The sequence below is a fragment of the Hyperolius riggenbachi genome, chromosome 1 (assembly GCF_040937935.1).
Source record: "Hyperolius riggenbachi isolate aHypRig1 chromosome 1, aHypRig1.pri, whole genome shotgun sequence".
NCBI classification, from domain to species: Eukaryota; Metazoa; Chordata; class Amphibia; order Anura; family Hyperoliidae; genus Hyperolius; species Hyperolius riggenbachi.
Window position 1 is genome coordinate 363,608,572 of NC_090646.1, and position 21,242 is coordinate 363,629,813.

Consider the following 21,242-nt stretch of genomic DNA (forward strand, 5'->3'; position numbering starts at 1 on the left):
GTTAAAAGCCGAACTAAAGTCCAGGAAGAGCATCCTGGCATATGAGTCTGGGCTGTCCAGGTGGCCGGTGATGTACTCCAGGCATATATTGATAGCATCATCGGTGGACCTATTAGTTCTGTAAGCAAATTGGAACGGATCCAGACAGTGCAGTGTGGAGTTCTTAAGGAGGGATAGGATCGCTTTCTCAAATGTTTTCATAACAACAGAAGTAAGGGCCACATGTCTAAAATTGTTAAGGTCTGAGACTCCTTGTTTTTTTGGGATATGGATAATGGTAGACTTTTTAATGATCTGCCACTTGCCCAGCTAGAAATAAAACGAATTGATTATGGGTTTTATAACTGTGGAACTAGTCGTGAAAATTTAAGAAGGGGAAAAAAATAAAATAGTATTTTCTGCATTCATACCTACTGTATTTTTCAGACTATAAGACACACTTTTTCTCCCTCAAAAGTGGGAAAATGCTGCATGCACCATCAGCAAAGCGCTAATCACTGGCGATCCCTACAGTGTGAACACTACCATTGACTTGCATAAGCAGCAATATTTTGCTGTTTGCTAGTGATCACACTGGGTGATTTTTCAGCATTTTGCTGAACTAGCCCTAAGCCTTTTTTACAAGTATTACTATACACTTATTTGGAGTAAGCCCATTCTTCTAAAATGTGTTTACTGTAACTTTCTGCCCATATTTTATTCAGTCACATCATACAAAATAAACTATCACAGATAAATCAAATAATCGTATAGTAAAAAGGTTTAAAAAAATTTAGCACATTTCAATTTTTTTCGTTTGAACTTTCTGCTGTATCCTGCAGTTTAAATAGCGATGCACATAACGGTCATCATTCCATGGAGGATTCAAAATGAAACAGTCTGGAATGACTCAGAATTTCATACCTAATGCTGGGTACACACTGAGATTTTCTGGTCGATTTACTGTCAGATCGATTATTTCCAACATGTCCGATTTGCTTTTCGATCAATTTCCGAGCATTTTCCGATCGATTACCGTGCACTTTAATAGGAAATCGATCGGAAAATGCTCGGAAAACGATTGGAAAGCAAATCAAATATGTTGGAAATAATCGATCTGACAGTAAATCGACCAGAAAATCTCATAGTGTGTACCCAGCATTACTTACTGTACAGCCCTTCTACCTGCCTTTCTGGATTGGATACTGTGATGCAAGAAACTACAATCAGTTTTATAAATGGTGTTCAAGCTTTTAGGGATAACTGAAGCGAGAGGGATAGGGAGGCTGCCATATTTATATCCTTTTAAGCAATACCGGTTGCCTGGCTAGCCTGCTGATCATCTGCCTCTAATACGTTCAGCCATAGACCCTGAACAAGCATGCAGCAGATCAGGTGCTTCTGACATTGTCAGAGATGTGAAGATTAGCAGCGATGCGTACAGCATTGCACTGTTGCTGCCCATGGTGGAGTACTATTTTGTGTAATGTGGAAGGGTGGAGATGCCTAACAGATGTATCAAGATATTTGTTGCATGGAAAATAAAATATATTAAATATCTTACCTCTCTAGGTGACACAACCCAAACAGAAAAGGGTTTATATCAGGTAAGTTAATATAAGAACGATATAAAAAGACAACACGTTTCACGGGCCTCTGCCCGCTTCTATACGGTGGTTACAGGTTCTGCAACCCACCTTTGTGAGTAAAATTACTTGTCTACTTGCCTATCCAGTATCTTATGTTACAGCACCATTTGGCTCCTGGTCTCACAGGCTACCATGCTTCCCCTACAGTGACCGTCCCTTCTTGTAGCCTAATGCAATACAGGTGAGTGGGGCTGCCTGACTACACTGTGATGCAGACGCCATACAACCTGTTGCAGGAATGTCTCCTTATCAGTGAAGGGGGCGCTTCAGCAGCAGGCCCTTATTGTATCCACAGTATTACACTTCTGCTGCATGCCATTGGAAATGGGCTGAAGACTGAAACACTTAAGGCTAGTACACACTAGCAATTTTGATTGACCAATGATTGCTCAATTTTACCATCTCCATGTAGTATGAGGGCCAAAGAGATTTTCAATTCTATGCAGATTATATAGGTAAATGGTCATACTACATGGAGGTGGTAAAATTGAGCAATCATTGGTCAATCAAAATTGCTAGTGTGTACTAGCCTTTAGCTGTGGAAAGTTGATAAAAGCAAAGTATTATAAACATTTCTTGGACAGAAATCACCAGTTATGAGTAATGCTCATTGGGTACAGAGGACGTTTCAGTACCTCTAGTAGTACAACAGAATAAAATAGGCAACAAAGAATTTACAAGGTTATTTTACTGCCCTAGCTTGCAGGTTACCATTGACAGAAACATTTATAAAGGTGGGTCAGCCTTTACAGAACTGCAAATAGAAATAAAATGGTTCATAAATAATATATGTTTGTGAGGATTCCAAATGTACATAATAGCATAAATATTTATATCTACACTGTATTTATATGACAAGGTAAACAAATTATTGCACAATCCTGCCCTTACTGATCATGAACTTTGGAAAACACGGATATAAAAACAAAAAAACATTTAAATTTATACAATACATATAAATAGTATATTATACCAGAGAAACAGATATATTTCATTGGTTTGGTTAACAAAAAGGCAAATGTTCATTGAAAAGAAACAAGGGGGAAGAAGAAAAAAATAAGATACAAGAAAACTTTTCTCCTGACTTTTCCGGCAGATGGTTTCTCATCTTCACTACAAAATATTTTTTCAGCGTTTAGCAAGTGAAGAATTTCACTTACCTGTGGCTTCTACCGGGCCCCTGCAGACGTCCTGTGCCGGCGTCGTCACGGAATGATCCCCTGCAGTGGCCGAGTTACGTTTTCGGCGACTAAACCAGGTGGATGGCCACTGCGCCTACAAGGCCTTGGCTAAACACTTACTCGATCACACTCCCTTTACCAGGAGCATCCTGCGCATGCGCAGTACGGGAAAATCACTGCACAGGCGCAGTGGCCATCAACTAGTCTAATCGCCGAAAACTAAACTCAGCTGCGGGGGACCGGAAAATCGTTCCGTGACAGCACGGGCACAGTATAACTGCAGGGGGCTGTTAGAAGCCCCAGGTAAGTGAAACTTATTTTTTGCTTTCATTTTTAGGTTCCCTTCAAAAGGAACATAAAGTGGTAAAAAAAACCCAGCAGTTTAACTTACCTGGGCTTCTTCCAGCCCCCCTGCAGTCGTTCTGTGCCCTCACAGTGATCCTGCGACTCTCCAGTCAACTGCAGCATCACTCTGCCAGCTGAATGCATGGTTCAGGCTCTCTTGCCTCCTGATCACACTCCTGTGAACGAAAGCCCTCTGCGTGAGCAGAAGGGTAGCTCAATCAAGGATGTGTGCAGCCAGCGACTCGCCCAGCTGACAGAGGGAGGTGTGGCCGATTAGAGAATCGTGGAATAATGGTGAGGGCAAAGGAGGACGGCAGGGGACTGTTAAAAGCCCCAAGTAAGTTAAATTTCAGTTTTTTTCTGTTTTCTTTTCACAATATGTCCGTTGCAATGCAATGATATTCCTAAGGGGGTATCACATTAATAATCTTATTGTAACGCAACATGCACTTTGTGAAAGGAGCCTATGAGTACTTACACTAAGAAAAATCAAGAGAATAATTTACTGAATCAAGGACATAGACATCTATAGTGAGCAAAAAATAAATTAATAATACAGGGTGATAAGACACATGGTTATTTTTTAAACAGCCCTTGTTTCTTACTTGCCCCATTATTAGCCTGTCACTTCTGTGAAGTCAAGAAGCGACTGGGACAAAACCGTTTGCTGCAGGAGACACAGTCATGGTAATACCTGTCTTGTGATGTTTGCAGAGCAGTCTCCCCTGCACTCCACATTGTTGCAATACACAAGCCAATGTGTAACAATGCAATTAAATAGCTTTCCCTATTCAGTCTGCAGCTGCTTCAACATTCCTAGTAATCCTCCTGGAAATCACTGCAACATTATGTGGCTTGGTATAAAAGATAGAGAATTTGGGTTGTCTTTTTGGTTCACAAGTTTGCCAAAAGCATGAAGTAAAATGTATTGTATCCCCATGCACCACCACAGCTTTGCCTTCTTGAGTTTATTGCAATGACATTTATTCCAGGGAGAAATAGGAGTCCAGCACAGACAATGGGATGCTGGGTATGTGAAATATCCTTGCAGACTTTCCTTTTGATAATGCTGCTTGCCTGGCTGTTGTGCTGACCCTCCACCTTTAACACTTTCTGATTCACTGCCCTAAAACAAGTATGCAGATTATTGTTCCAGGTGTGACACAGACGTCACTGAGAAAGATTAGCAACCATGTAACTGGCACTTTAAAGGACACCTTAACTGAAAAGGATATGGAGCCTGCTAACGTTGTTTCCTTTAAAGGAGCCCACAGGTTTTGGGAAAGTACAGTTTACCCACGAAGCCAATGCATTATCAATATCTCCCAGGACAGTCCTGAAGAAGAAGAGGCAGCTCTCACCGAAAGGCAGTGATTGAGGACTGGCATAGCCTCAGTTTGAAATAGGAGGACATGAAAAACTTCTATATCTGTTCAGGGCTATTGCACAGCAGACATTTTATCACTGAAAGCTGCATTGTCTGAGTTGTGGCCTAGGGGGAGGAGGAGGTGTAGTGAGTGTGTCTGGTGTTTCACTAGCCCAGCAGTAGTAAAACATTATGGAATGCCCAGCAAACTTCTTCTAAAAGCATCCCTGGAGGACAGTGGATGGGATTGTCACCTGCAAGAAATAATGTAATCATCCTCACAATAGACTCAGGAGAAATGAAGGGACAAATTTGGTGAAAAGAGTAATGCTGGGAATACACGGTTCGTTTTTGCCTTCGTTTAAACCTTCGTTTCGATTTTGCCTTTTGTCCTTTTCGATCCCGAAATAATCGGTCTTACGGTTAATATCACCACCCACGGTTTCGTTTTTTTTTTCGATTCTGATGGTTTCGTTTTTCCAATAGTCGAAGGCTGCAAAGAAACGAAACGAAAATCCCTTTTTACAGGGACGGACTAGCATAAACGAATATATAATCGATCTGAACAGCCATCAAGCCTACCAATGGCTCGATTAGATGGATAAAGAGAGATAATATCAAACATGTTCGATCACTAGTCGTTCGTTTTTGGGGTCTATTAATCGAAACTATAATGAGATTATGACTATTTTCACATACGTTTTCAACACTCGATTCGTTTACCGAACGAATCGAAGGTTTAAACGAAGGCAAAAACGAACCGTGTATTCCCAGCATAAGAATAAACACCTATCTACAATAGTCACATGGGATATCAAGCAACTTTTTTCTTTTCTTATTACAGTGGTCCTTTGCAGTACTGATTAGAAACTAAAGCGTTAAATGACTTGCCAGCCTTTGGAATTATATGGACTGTGCTGATGGCATCTTCATTCACATTTCTGCTGAGTTTTGTCACTAGGTATGGTCAATGAGATGCAAATAATTTCTTCTTGCATTCAAAGTTCATGTAAAATATTATGCTGCTGGAACATGGGCCAATAAAAACTGACAGGAAGTTATTCCGATTGGTCTAATTTCAAGCTCTATATAAATTTCCATGAAATCTGAATGCAAGGAGGAATGCTTTGCTACAGTCGACTGCTCTCAATATGGAGACTCCATCACATTGTTCCGTCTTTTTGGATTTACACCACCACTTTTTGATGTACAACAGCCATGCTTGTGAGCTAGAGGCAAAAATCTCAGCAGGGGTATTTTGACAGCAGCGTTTCAGGGCAAAGGATAACAAAATGATGACCTCTGAAACATTATACATTTTGGGTAGACTTGGTAATTTGCATCGTTTCTGAAGAAACTGAAGTCCTCTTGGTTTCTTTCTTAAAGCAAGACACATATGGCAAAACATTTAAATACAGAAAGAGTCTAAATGTTGACGTGATCTTTTTCAATTACATATTACAGTTCAGTTTCTGCACTGCAAACTTAAAAATGAAAAAAATCCCATCAGTGTCAATATCACTTTTAAAATGTGAATATAAAAAAAATATTAAAAAGTCAGAGATGAATAAGTACACCAGAAATTAATAAAAAAAATGTCTGATCCCTCCCGATCAGCTTCCTTCCAACCAAAAATGTGAGCTTGCCCATCAGGGTGTAAAGTTACCAGGGTTAAATGCTGCAAGATCAGAATGTTCTACGAGTGGTATAATCTAACACCATGCTTGCTGCCCCCAGGAGGGCAGGATCAGATAAATTGGATACAACCACATCCACATCCTGGACCGATGCCAATCCTCTCTGACGAATCACTTCTTTCACCGTAGTGACATACTGGTTTGCCAGGACTCCAGAAAGCACGACTAGTGATGGGTTAAGTGTGTGCAGAATGTTCACAATGCCAATTCCAAGAGCTGTGCCAGCTATAGGGACAGAAAACAAGTTTATTTTGCAGTATGAGCACACATTAGCAATATTAATGATAAAGAAACAAACTGCTCACTAAGCACTGTTTGCCTTAACCTGCCCATGGTATATACAGAAGTGTCAAGAGAGGAAGCCCGTGGTAGGCAACACATCAGTGGGCACGGTTCCTGAACACCCGATGAGTGCGTGTTTCTCCCATACATTTTTATCATGCCACGTGACTGAATGCCACAAGAACTGTGGCAGTTGGGAGACCAGAGCCAGGATTAAAAGTGAAAGCTAACAAGCTAGAAGCAGCAAGTTGCCTAGAGTAAGGGCTAGGGTTGCCTCGGTATACCACAGTTTGATTGTGCATGGTAATCATACCATGCAAAATCTCGTTATATCAGTTTCCGCCATCGGGGAACACAGCAGAGGCGGGGTTGTGATGCAACGCGTGCGCAGTTCAACACATACTCACTTGCCAGGCATCCTGCGCCGGTACTACTTCTTCTTCCTTCCTTTACTTGCTTTACATCTCTCTGTAACAGCGTCCCCTGGGCGCTGTTACAAGGAGATGGAACGCAAGATCAGCAAGGAGGAAGAAGGAAGTACACGCGTGCAGGATGCCCGGCAAGTGAGTATGTGTTTAACCCCGCCGCTACGTCTCTGTCTCCCCCCCCTCAACTCCCCTATACCGCAGGCACCTATCCTGGCTACACCTATCCCTGGCTACTTATACTGCGGCCACCTATTTCTGGCTACCCTATCCCTGGCTACCTATACTGCGGCCACCTACTACTGGCTACACCTATCTCTAATGCCACCAGGACTTTTGCAGGAGCAGGGTGAGCTTTTTTACACCTTCACCCAGCGCCCCAATCCCCCGGTGGCTTAATCATATGTATGCCGAGGGTTGGGGCACCCCACATTGGGCTGTTTAGGGCGCACATTATTTAGTGTGTGTGTGTGTGTCGGGTCCAAATAATTGTATAATACCGTATACAATAATACTGCAGTATTAATTATTTTTTACGGTTATCATACCGAGGAATTTCATACCGTTGCAACCCTAGTAAGGGCCAATTTCCACTACGTCTGATTTGCAGAGTTTCCGTGCATGCAAAATTGGAAAGGGAAAATCAATAGGGTGCCATCTGATTTGCCTGAGTGGGGAAGGGGGTGGGGGAATTGGATGGCATACAGCAAAAATACATAGTGGCTGCTATCCTGTCTGGTTGTAATGACTAAGACATCTGTCCATTTCCACATTTGTTTCCAAGTAAATCCTGTACATGTTCGTTTTACACTCTTAACCTTTACCATTGCTTTGTGTAAATGTACTCTACATATAGTATCCCTCTTTCATTGGTTGATTTTAAGGTGATCTTTATATTCAACATAATTCTTGTTTGGCCTGGGTTTTTGTATTTTCCATGATCCAGCCATACTGGTCCAGAAGTGGGGACACAATTGACTTGTTTGGTCACTGAGGAAGTGTAGGCACGAAACATGCATCAGGCACTACCCACATATTGGCATTCTCACAATTAGTGTTATGATTATGTACTATTTTACCTCATAAAGACTTAGATTATTATATGTAAAAGTATATTTAAAGACCGTCAGGTTTAGAATTCTAATAATACATCATTTACAGACAAAGATTAACACCAAACCAACAGATGTTTAATCTGGTCATGGTCTTTGGAGTGATCTTACTTTCTTCCTTAGCATGTATTTGCACAAAGATCTAGTACACTAGTAATGAGTCCAAAAACCATGTTAATAATCCCAAAGCACTTCCAGCATGCATGAGCAATCTGTTGAGGTAATATTTCTGCTCCTTTATTCACAAGGAACCTCACTTATCAAGCAGGGAAAATCAGATCAAACAAAACCACTAAATGAAATATCAAATAGTAAATTGATTCATATCGGTACCTGTTTTGAGAACGTTGTTGGCTTTTGTGTTGCCGAGCTTTGCTGCTTGGATAAGATGAACAGCTGTAACAGTCTCATCATTCTTCATGCACATGCCTTCTACTAAAAGGGAATCCTCTGTCGAAACAAACATTAAAAGAAGAACGTGACTTTAGCAAAAGGAATGGCAATCACTCACAAAAAAACAAACAAATCCTGCCATCCCATGTTAAACCAGAGATTGGTAGGTTCCCTACCTAAAATGTACGCAGATACTACTTAGGTTTTTAAATAGAGAACAGATTTCTTTTTCATTATGCTGGATCCACAGTCCTACTACAGAGGTCTTGTAGAACAGCCTCTATAGCAGGGGTCTCAAACTCAATTTACCTGGAGGCTACAGGAGGCAAAGTCAGGATAAGGCTGGGCCGCCGCATAAGGGATTTCACAAAAAAAGTCAATCAGCAGCGCCTACCACCCATACCCCCTCCCCCCCCCCCCCTCGTCCCTTGCATTGATTTTTAATTCAAAATCAAATTCACACTGAAGCGACCTATTTTGCCTATTTTAGCTTATAGTTCGCTTCAGTGCTACCATTACTAGTAATCCGCCATGTCCCCGCCGCAAAACGAGGGCTGCAGACCCCCCAAATCGCCCGGGGGGCAATCCGCCGGCATTTCCTGGAAGGGGCAGAGCTTTCAACTTCAGCTCTGCCCCTCCTGATGTCAATCGCGGCACATCGCCGCCTCTCCCTGCCCCTCTCTGTGAAGGAAGAGTGAGAGGGGCGGGCAGAGGCGGCGATGCGCCGCGATTGATGTCAGGAGGGGCAGAGCTGAAGCTGAAAGCTCTGCCCCTTCCAGGAAATGTCGGCGGATTGCCCCCCGGGCGATTTGAGGGCTCTGCAGCCCTCGTTTAACGGATGTGATGTGGCGGATTACTTGGGAGCACTGAAGCGAACTATAAGGAAGCTTTTGCCGGCGTGGGCCACAAAATATTGTATCAAGGGCCGCAAATGGCCCGTGGGCCGCGAGTTTGAGACCCCTGCTCTATAGGAAGGTGCAACCGATTACATGCACATTCCTGATGTTACAATTTTTGTACAGTCAAATGGGTAATTCTGTAGATGTAACAGAAGTAGTAATGGGCGAAGAAACTGAATGAAACTTACAATAATCCACACATGTGGATTACAATAGTCCACACATATACAAATTAATGTGGCTGAGCCAATTAGGAATGAGAAGAAGGCCCTTAAAAACTAGAAAAACTTCCTAAATGTTGGGTCTCTTATTACTGAGAGGTGAGCTGTGAATCAAACAAAACTAGCAAGTGATTTAAAAAAAACACACAAAAAAAAAAAAACAACCACCACTTTCATAAACTTTAAACTGTAGGTTGTGAAGAAAGTATGCGGCTGAATGGTAGGTGGCTCTTACAGGATGAATGAGAGTGCTGTGCTGCCTCTTCACTGTAAGCAGATCTCAGGAATGTCACCTCAGACTGAGCTTAAAGAGAACCCGAGGTGGGTTTGAAGAATATTATCTGCATACAGAGGCTGGATCTGCCTATACAGCCCAGCCTCTGTTGCTATCCCAAACCCCCCTAAGGTCCCCCTGCACTCTGCAATCCCTCATAAATCACAGCCACGCTGCTGACAAACAGCTTGTCAGAGCTGGCTGTGTTTATCTCTATAGTGTCAGTCTGCTGCTCTCCCCGCCTCCTGCAGAACTCCAGTCCCCGCCTGCATCCCTTCTCTCCCTGCTGATTGGAGGGAAGGGATGGGGGCAGGGACCGGAGCTATGAAGGAGGCGGGGGAGCAGCCGAGACTGACACTACAGATGTAAACACAGCCTCACAGCACGGTTGTGATTTATGAGGGATTGCAGAGTGCAGGGGGACCTTAGTGGGGTTTGGGATAGCAACAGAGGCTGGGCTGTATAGGCAGATCCAGCCTCTGTATGCAGATAACATTCTTTAAACACACCTCGTGTTCTCTTTAAAGAGAACCAGAGGCGGGGTTCTGACAATGCAATCCACGTACAGAGGCTGGGTCTGCCTATACTGCCCAGCCTTTGTTGCTATTTCAATCCCCCCTAAGTTCCCCCTGCGCTCTGCAATCCCCCATAAATCACAGCCGCGCTGTGCGGGCTGTGTTTACATCTGTACTGTCACTCTGCATGCTCCCCCCGCCTCCTGCATAGCTCCGGTCCCGCCCACGTCCCTTCACTCCAATCAGGGAGCGCGGCTGTGATTTATGAGGGATAGCAGAGCGCAGGGGGGGGGGGGGGGGGGCTTGAAATAGCAACAGAGGCTGGGCAGTATAGGCAGACCCAGCCTCTGTATGTGGATTGCATTGTCAGAACCCCACCTCGGGTTCTCTTTAAGAGAGCTCAATTGAACAGCCATCTTAAAGAACTTTTCTATCAATTTTTTTTTATAGCAAAATGATGCATGAAGCTACACACAATTCTTTGAAGCCCACACATTTTATTAACCTTCACCCTTATAAATAATGCATATCAGATGTGAAAACATACCAGTACTCAAAAGTTTGAGTTAGGCCCGGTTCACATTAGTGTTAAAAAATGGTTTGTTAACCTTTGGATCCGTTCACAGTGGCCTGTTAAAACGGATCCATTCAGCACAATCCGCAGATTTTGTTCTGCAGCAATTTTTCCGGATCGCTGAGTCCAACAAAATGGAAATGGAAGCTCGTGGGGGAATTCGAAAACAGAACACTAGTGAAGAAACGGAACGTTCTAGCCAGCAAAGTTCACTTTGGTGATGGGAGTCTGGGGGAAACGGATCAGCAGAAGCAGCTGAAAGGAGTGAAAACTTATCCGATCGACCTGTAATAAGATCCGTTTTCACGGATCCGTTTGCCACTAATTGCCAGTGTGAACCAGGCCTTAAAGACAAAATGATATGGCGTCATAAATGTTACAGAAGAGGTGTATGTACCATCATGCAATTTCTTTGCTTCTCTCTGCAGGGCAATTCCTGAAGCATATGCTTCAATACAGCCACGACTTCCACACATACAGTCCGGTCCATCAAACGACACCATGATGTGTCCCAGCTCACCAGCACAGTAAGAACTGCCATGTATAAGTTCATTACGATGCACCACTCCTCCTCCAATACCTGGAACAATTCAGAAGAGAACATATTATTATTATTTATTGAATGTATAAAGCGCCAACATATTACGCAGCGCTGGACAATAAATATATACAATGATACAAGGATGACAGACATAAGGTTATACAACATAGAACAAAGTTAAACATGCAAATTGTTCAAAATACATGATTGTGTGATATGGGCTGGTTAAATAGGCCCAGTAATACCAGTACAGGCTGTCATAGGACAGGAGCACACAATCCTGTAGATTACACTAGGGAGTGGAGGACCCTGCCAGAGGCTTACAATCTAAAGGGTGGGGTGGAAACACTAGGTGGGGCTGTTAAATACTCAGAGAGTTACTGTGCGGTAGGAGGTGGGTAGGCCATCCTAAAGAGGTAGGTTTTAAGGGCTTGCTTGAATGTGTTGAAAGAGGGAGAAAGTCTGATGGGCGGTGGAAGGGCATTCCAGAGGGTGGGGGCAGCCCTTGAGAAATCCTGCAGGCGGGCATGGGAGTGTGAAATGCGTGGGGTGGTGAGGTGAAGGTCGTTGGAGGAACGGAGGGGGCGACCTGGTGTATACCTGTGAACAAGCTCCGAGATGTAGGTAGGGCAGGTTTTGTGCACAGATTTATACGCCAGGCATAGAATCTTGAAAGTTATCCTGAAACGGATAGGGAGCCAGTGCAGGGATTCACAAAGGGGAGATGAGGATGCAGAGCGGTGCGAGGAATGGATGAGTCTTGCAGCCGTGTTCATCACTGATTGAAGGGGGGCAGTGCGTTTCAGGGGGAGGCCAGAAAGGAGGGAGTTACAGTAATCAAGGCGGGTATAAAAATACAAATGTGCTGCAACAAGGATGTATGTGAAGGCTTCTGTGTAATTATTTTGGAGCTTCAGAAATGATTCACAGTGAAAAAAAACATTGAGGCTAGGTTCACAGTGATCTGTTGCATAACACACTTGTTAATACAAAGCCTGCATGCAGCAAGTGATAACACGATCAGTTACAACGCAGTACTGTGAGCACCATAGAGTTGTATGGGCAGTGAATTGACGTGCAGAGTTATTATGCAACACAACTGAGCACTGTGATCCACAGATGTGCGGTTGTGTGCGATCCACAAATGGCTAGCGATCAGATTTTTTAATCGCATTGCAGCTAATGGAAAAAGGCTCTTCGATTTTTTTTTGTGAAGCTTTTTTTATGCATTTGCTAGGTTATCAACTAAATTCTACACAACTGAAGGCATACCTGTTCCTGTAATAACCGTAACAAAATCTTCCACTCCTTTGCCTTGCCCAAACTTTCTCTCTGCCAGAGCAGCACAATTGCCATCATTATCCACCCACACTGGAAGGTGCAGTGTATCTGACAGCGGGGTTCTCAGGTCCACAGAGCTCCACTCTTGAATCAGTTTCGTGGAATGCAGAACAACACCTTCATGAGGGTTTACACGACCACCTGTCGAGATACCTGAACAGCAAAAAGGTAAGAAGAAATAGAAGTATTCATTAATTACAAAACTCTGCAAATGTTCCCTGCATAACATAGAACTCTGTATAATAGATCTGGTAGCTGTGATTATATATAATTGCATACTCTATACACACACACACACACACACACACACACACACACACACACACACACACACGCAAAGCTATTCTCGTCACATGCAGCTAGAAAGAAAAAGGAATTGTTAAATTACACGAATTAAAAGCACATGAAACCTACCCACTCCAAGTATTCTGCAATTCAGTGTAATGGCTTCTGAAGCGGCTTCCACACACATCTTTAGAATTAGTGTAATTCTATCCTCGTATGTTTTAGGATTGGGCTGCATATACTTCTTAAGGATTTCTCCCTGCAAAGAAATTAAATGCATGAATAAATCTTAATTTCTGTCACTGACCCTAAAATCTAGTTGGCTGGGAAGCTGAAAAGTAAACAAAAGCTAAAAGGATTCTACAACACCTGCAATGGCTACCCCTTCTTCCCTGGATCCATTGCATTTATCCTGTGAACATTTTGCTGGTCCTATCGTGCTACCAACCTGCCCTCCATGCAATGTTGCTCCTTCCTTATGAATGGCAACCAGGTTGTGGGCACATGTTCCTACCCTGGCAGCCAGAGAGTGTGCCACATGCAATGATGACATCGCACATACCTAGGACAAACTGAGTAAAGTGGAGTCCATGGACAGTTTCCTAGAATAACTCTGTGGCTGGGTGTGGATTCAACATCACCTACCCAAAAGACTAGCCACCACGAACCCATATTTATCAGCCTTGGGTACTTCATTTAGGGTTAGGCAACAGGAAGAGGCGAAAGTTAGGGAGGGAGGTTAGAGTTAGGTAACAGGAAGAGTATTGTGTTGGTACCGACTGGGATTAAGTAGTTGATGGAGAGATGGACCAAAAACAATGCATTAGTAATTGCTTTGATGAAACTGCTTATTGAAATTAGGTGCCCCAACTCACCACAATAAATTCATATGTACACCTTTGTTACATGAACCTCTCACTTTAGGTCTTTACACAACATTACAATTGTATTAACGTCAGATATTTGACGTCCTTCTCAGATCACTTTATTCTTATTTAACCATGCTTTAGTAAAACAACGTCTGTTTAGCATCGTTGCCTTGTTGCATGACTCATGGTTTCTGCAGATTGACTTTATAGACAAACATCTTGACAGTTTTCTTTACAATTATCTGGTTTAGTTCAGATTCATTGTTTCATCAATGACAGCAAGTTATCCAGGCCCAGATTCAGCAGAACAGGCCCAAACCAGAACACTTCCACCACCAGAATTCACAAATGGGATAAGGTGCTTATGCTGAAATACAGTACTTTTCTTGTATCTCCAAATATAATGCTCCTCATTTAAGACAGAAAGTTCTATTTTGGGTTCATCCATCCAGAAAACATTCTTCCGATATTCTCATGGTTTGTTTGTTTGGTTTTTGTTGGTTTGACTCTTAGCAAACTGTAGACAGTTAGGAATATTTTTGGGGGGAGAGCAGTGGCCTTCTCCTTGCTACCCTGCTATACACACCATAGCCAGTTCAAAGTTCTCCCGGTGAACATCTAATCAAAATTTGCTAATGTGAGACAATCCTTCAGTTTGTTTAAAAGTACCCTGGGTTCCTTTGTAACCTTTTAAGGCACGTACACACGCCTGGTTTATTCAAACAATGGGTTGTAAGACGCGCCCACGGAGCGGCCATTGTAGTGACAGCAGCCCTTATTCAATTCATCTTTTCTCCTAAGTTTTCTCCTGGGTGATAATTTTACATCTTATCAATAAAATGCCTTTTAACCACTGTATCCACCACTACAGTATATCTACGTCCTCTGTGACTCCATCTAAGCCACAAGTCAGTAGATATACAGTACAGACCAAAAGTTTGGACACACCTTCTCATTCAAAGAGTTTTCTTTATTTTCATGACTATGAACATTGTAGATTCACACTGAAGGCATCCAAACTATTAATGAATACATGTGGAAGTATAGTACATAACTAAAAAGTGTGAAACAACTGAAAATATGTCTTATTCTAGGTTCTTCAAAGTAGCCACCTTTTGCTTTGATTACTGCTTTGCACACTCTTGGCATTCTCTTCATGAGCTTCAAGAGGTAGTCACCTGAAATGGTTTTCACTTCACAGGTGTGCCCTGTCAGGTTTAATAAGTGGGATTTCTTGCCTTATAAATGCGGTTGGGACCATCAGTTGCGTTGTGGAGAAGTCATGTATATACACAGCTGATAATCCTACTGAATAGACTGTTAGAATTTGTATTATGGCAAGAAAAAAGCAGCTAAGTAAACAAAAACGAGTGGCCATCATTACTTTAAGAAATGAAGGTCAGTTAGTCCGAAAAATTGGGAAAAACTTTGAAAGTGTCCCCAAGTGCAGTCTCAAAACCCATCAAACGCTACAAAGAAACTGGCTCACATGCGGACCGCCCCCAGGAAAGGAAAACCAACAGTCACCTCTGCTGCGAAGGATAAGTTCATCCAAGTCACCAGCCTCAGAAATCGCAGGTTAACAGCAGCTCACATTAGAGACCAGGTCAATGCCACACAGAGTTCTAGCAACAGACATCTCTAGAACAAATGTTAAGACGAGACTGTGTGAATCAGGCCTTCATGGTAGAATATCTGCTAGGAAACCACTGCTAAGGACAGGTAACAAGCAGAAGAGACTTGTTTGAGCTAAAGAACACAAGGACAAGACAAATAAGACAAATCACATTTAAATTGCGCTTTTCTCCTGGCGGACTCAAAGCGCCACATTAGATCAGTGGAAATCTGTGCTTGGGTCTGATGAGTCCAAATTTGAGATTTTTGGTTCCAACCAACGTGTCTTTGTGCGACGCAGAAAAGGTGAACAGATGGTCTCTACGTGCCTGGTTCCCACCGTGAAGCATGGAGGAGGTGGTGTGATGGTGTGGGGGTGCTTTGCTGGTGACACGGTTTGGGATTTATTCAAAATTGAAGGCATACTGAACCAGCATGGCTACCACAGCATCTTGCAGCAGCATGCTATTTCGTCCGGTTTTCGTTTAGTTGGACCATCATTTATTTTTCAACAGGACAATGACCCCAAACACACCTCCAGGCTGTGTAAGGGCTATTTGACCAGGAAGGAGAGTGAGGGGGTGCTGCGCCAGATGACCTGGCCTCCACAGTCACCAGACCTGAGCCCAATCGAGATGGTTTGGGGTGAGCTGGACCGCAGAGTGAAGGCAAAAGGGCCAACAAGTGCTAAGCATCTCTGGGAACTCCTTCAAGACTGTTGGAAGACCATTTCAGGTGACTATCTCTTGAAGCTCATCAAGAGAATGGCAAGAGTGTGCAAAGCAGTAATCAAAGCAAAAGGTGGCTACTTTGAAGAACCTAGAATATGATATATTTTCAGTTGTTTCACACTTTTTAGTTATGTACTATACTTCCACAAGTGTTAATTCATAGCTTGGATGCCTTCATTGTGAATCTACAATGTTCATAGTCATGAAAATAAAGAAAACTCTTTGAATGAGAAGGTGTGTCCAAACTTTTGGTCTGTACTGTACATCTTGTAGCAGAAGCAGTGCTGTGCAGGATTGGGCTTACTCCTGTGCACATTTCTGGCACTATCTGATGCAGCACTAATTTGAGAACGGGAATATATGTTTCCTGAGCTAATGAGATTGATTACCATTAAAAATACTTCTATTTTCTCAGTTCATAGTGAAAAATACACACTGTAGCATTATTTAATAATCAAAAATCTTCACCATAAACTGTGACAGGAACATAATCTAAGTTTTGTAATAAGCGGTAAGAATAGCCAAACAAAATTTGTGTTTTTTTATCTACAGTAGCACTTCTTATTTTTAAACTTTTCTTCCTGAATAAAATGAGCCATAACTTACTTTTCTCCGATGTTGCTGTCACTTACAATAGGTAGTAGAAATCTGAAAGAACCGACAGGTTTTAGACTAGCTCATCTCCTCATGGGGGATTCTCATTATGGCCTTGAGGCAGGGAACACACTTGACTGTTTTCGTGCACGTTTTCTGCACAGAAAAACTGAGAACTCATGTTAATCAATGGGCTAGTCCACACTTAGGCCTCTTGCACACTGCAAGCAATTCAGATTCAGATTCCGCTTTTTAATCAGTTTTTACCTCCGATTCAGATTCAGATTTGCAGTGTGCAAGGAGCAAACTGCAAATCTGAATCTGAATCGGAAGTAAAAACAGATTAAAAAGCGGAATCTGAATCTGAATTGCTTGCAGTGTGCAAGAGGCCTTAACATGTTGTTCGCGCGCAGAAAAAAAAACTGACATTTTGCATCCTGATTCTGCACATTTTGTCAGTTTTCTCTATCAATTACATCAGCTGCTGTGAAAAAACACGTGCGTTTTCCTGCATAGAAACACACTTGGTGTGCAGAAAAAGTATGCAGGAAAACGCGCGCAGAAAACTGAAAGACAAGTGTGTTGCCTGCCTCAGTCTTTATAAAGACGCTCTCTGAAAAGGATTTATACAAATAGGCTGGCCAGCCTTCCTGCTTACCGCACACTGATTTGGCAGTTGGATGAAGCAACTGCCATTCAATAAGTGATTTTGAAAATAAAGAAAACCCTGAGAACTCTCCATGAGGAGATGAGCTAGTCCAAAACCTGTCGGTTCTGTCAGATTTCTACTACTTAAAGTTACAGCAACATAGGAGAAAAGTCATTTATAGCACATTTTACTTTGGGAGAAATGTACTTCTTATTTGTATAGGTTTACATGTACTTTAAATTTTACAATTTATTGAGATAGTGGTCCTTTAAGCCACCAGCAAGGAAAGAAAACACATAGAACATTTTTGACAGTACATTTTCAATTGCAGAGTGCTGAAAATTTATTTTAAACAGAGGAAGAAAAATTATCTACTAGGAGAAAGCTTAAAGGAAAGAGTGAATTGAATAAGGGCCAGCATCTCTACACTGATTGTGAGCTCCTCTGCAGGACAGTTAGTGACATGAATTATTCAGTGTACTGCTGAAAAGCTCGATATAAAATAGTAATAGCAAATAGTTTAGCAAAGTGCTATGAACTACCGTATTTTTCGGACTATAAGACGCACCTAGGTTTAGAGGACAAAACCCATGGAAAAAATTAATCTTAACCTGGTGCCTCCATGGTCCAGGGGCGTCTTGTGGAGCTTTTTTCAGCATATACAAATTCAGAGAAAAGTGGTGTGGAAAGGCAATCCAGTGACTTAGAATACAGGTGCTGCTTGTCTTTGTAATCTAAAGTGTAGAAGGTGACAAAAAGAGGGGGATTCTCACTATATGTAAATTAACCACTTAAGGACCGAGGTGATAGAGATCTACGCCCTGTTTTGATGGGCTCCTGGCTGGCAGGGCGTAGATCTCTATCACCGGCGCCGCCGCTCCCCGCCGCGATCGCGCGCACCGAACCGGCTGCACTTAGCTGTCTTATGACAGCTAAGGCTTCCGGGTATCGGCAGGAGCCGTCACTGATTGGCTCCCTGCCGTGTGATCGCTGTGAGCCAATCACAGCGATCACCCTCCGAAAGGCAACATAGTTGCCGTTCCGCCTTCCTCTCCGCCTCCCTCTCCCTGTCACTGTGGATCTTGTGTGACAGGGAGAGACGCACAGCCTGCAGCCGTGACAGGCTGTGCGATTTTAGTGTAAAAAAAATCCAGATCTCCCCCCCATGTATCCCTTGATCCCCTCCCAACCACCTATATATAGATATATATAGATCTATATATATATATATATATATATATATATATATATATATATATATATATATATATATATATATATATATATATATATATATATATATATATATATATATAGATCTATATAGATAGATCTGTATATATATATATATATATATATATATATATATAGATATATATATATATATATATATATAGATATATATATAGATAGATCTATATATATATATATAGATAGATCTATATATATATATATATATATAGATCTATATCTATATATATATCTATATATCTATATATATATATATCTATATATCTATATATCTATATCTATATCTATATATATATCTATATATATATATATATATATATATATATATAGATCTATATATATTTTACTGGATTGTGATTTTAACCACTTGCCGACCGCCCCTACCTAGGCGGCAAAGTGGAGCCCGCAACGACCGTAATACGCCGATCGGCGGCGGCTCGTTGCGGACTAGCTGGCCGGGGATCGCACGCTGGATGTGCCCACCCGCGACGTCAACCCTCCAGCCAATTAGCAGCGGCGGCGGGTTGTTAACCCCCGATCTGCCGCAAGTAAAGCGGATAATACGCTTTGTAATGTATACAAAGCGTACTATACAGGCTGCCTCCTGCCCTGGTGGTCCCAGTGATTGAGGGACCACCAGGGCAGGTTGCAGCCCTCCTTGTAAGTACCCAAGCACACTGATCCTGCCCCCTGATCACCCACTGCACCCATCAGACCCCCCCTGCCCACCCCTCAGACACCTGTTTGCACCCAATCACCCCCCTAATCACCCATTAATCACTCCCTGTCACTATCTCAACACTATTTTTTAGATTAGGTCCTAAACTGCCCCCTGGGGGCTCCTGAACACCCCCCCCCCCCCCCCACACCCTCAGATCCTCCCTAGACCCTCCCCCCTGTGTACTGTATACATCTATTCTTCCCTATAATCACCCACTGATCACCTGTCAATCACCCATCAATCACCCCCTGTCACTGCCACCCATCAGATCAGACCCTAACCTGCCTTTTGTGGGCACCTGATCACCCACCCACACCCTCAGATTGCGTGCAGACCCACCCTCAAATCACCTCCGACAGTGCATCGTTTACATCTGTTCTCCCCTCTAATCATCCACTGATCACCCATCAATCACCCCGTCACCAACTGTCTTTGCTACCCATCAGATCAGACACTAATCTGCCCCTTGCGGGCACCCAATCACCCGCCCACACCCTCAATTAGCCCCCCAGACCCTCTCTGATCAACTCGCCAGTGCATTGCTTGCATATATTCGCCTCTGTAATCACCTACTGATCACCTATCAACCACCCCGTCACCCCCTGTCACTGCTACCCATCAGATCAGGCCCTAATATGCCCCCTGCGGGCTTCTGATCACCCGGCCAAACCCTCACCCGCCCCACCGCAGTGACAGAATTTTTTTTTCTGATCACTGCTGGTACGACTTAATTGCCATGTCCAGGTCACGATTTGAGAACATTCCTGCACTTCAGTGCCAATACAACCTGTCATCTAAGAAGCCACCCTGCTTATTCCACAAAATTCGGCCCCTCATAGACCACCTGTCATCAAAATTTGCAGATGCTTATACCCCTGAACAGTCATTTTGAGGCATTAGGTTTCCAGACTACTCCTCGTGGTTTTGGGCCCCTAAAATGCCAGGGCAGTATAGGAACCCCACAAGTGACCCCATTTTAGAAAGAAGACACCCCAAGGTACTCCGTTAGGTGTATGACGAGTTCATAGAAGATTTTATTTTTTGTCAAAAGTTAGTGGAAATTGATTTGTATTGTTTTTTTTCACAAAGTGCCATTTTCCACTAACTTGTGACAAAAAATAAAATCTTCTATGAACTCACCATACACCTAACGGAATACCTTGGGGTGTCTTCTTTCTAAAATGGGGTCACTTGTGGGGTTTCTATACTGCCCTGGCATTTTAGGGGCCCTAAACCGTAAGGAGTAGTCTAGAAACCAAATGCCTCAAAATGACCTGTGAATAGGACGTTGGGCCCCTTAGCGCACCTAGGCTGCAAAAAAGTGTCACACATGTGATATCGCCGTACTCAGGAGAAGTAGTATAATGTGTTTTGGGGTGTATTTTTACACATACCCATGCTGGGTGGGAGAAATATCTCTGTAAAGGGACAATTGTGTGTTAAAAAAATCAAAACATTTTAATTTACAGAGATATTTCTCCCACCCAGCATGGGTATGTGTAAAAATACACCCCAAAACACATTATACTACTTCTCCTGAGTACGGCGATACCACGTGTGACACTTTTTTGCAACCTAGGTGCGCTAAGAGGCCCAACGTCCTATGAGTACCTTTAGAATTTCACAGGTCATTTTGAGGCATTTGGTTTCTAGACTACTCCTCACGGTTTAGGGCCCCTAAAATGCCAGGGCATTATAGGAACCCCACAAGTGACCCCATTTTAGAAAGAAGAC

The 21,242-nt window shown here is 42.8% G+C and overlaps 1 protein-coding gene across 4 annotated transcripts in view; it reads right to left on the bottom strand.

The window, feature by feature from the left end:
- Positions 1 to 2,298: 2,298 nt before the first annotated feature.
- The window catches only part of GNE (glucosamine (UDP-N-acetyl)-2-epimerase/N-acetylmannosamine kinase), a 102,320-nt gene continuing 83,376 nt past the window's right edge, over positions 2,299 to 21,242 (bottom strand). For all 4 annotated transcript variants that reach the window (XM_068234252.1, XM_068234254.1, XM_068234255.1 and 1 more), the window contains exons 8-12: positions 13,209 to 13,338; positions 12,726 to 12,947; positions 11,310 to 11,492; positions 8,370 to 8,486; positions 2,299 to 6,442 (exon numbers count right to left, since the gene is read on the bottom strand). In XM_068234252.1, the coding sequence (XP_068090353.1) occupies positions 6,207 to 6,442; positions 8,370 to 8,486; positions 11,310 to 11,492; positions 12,726 to 12,947; positions 13,209 to 13,338 (888 nt within the window). In that variant the 3' untranslated portion in view covers positions 2,299 to 6,206. The remainder of the gene's footprint in view (positions 6,443 to 8,369; positions 8,487 to 11,309; positions 11,493 to 12,725; positions 12,948 to 13,208; positions 13,339 to 21,242) is intronic.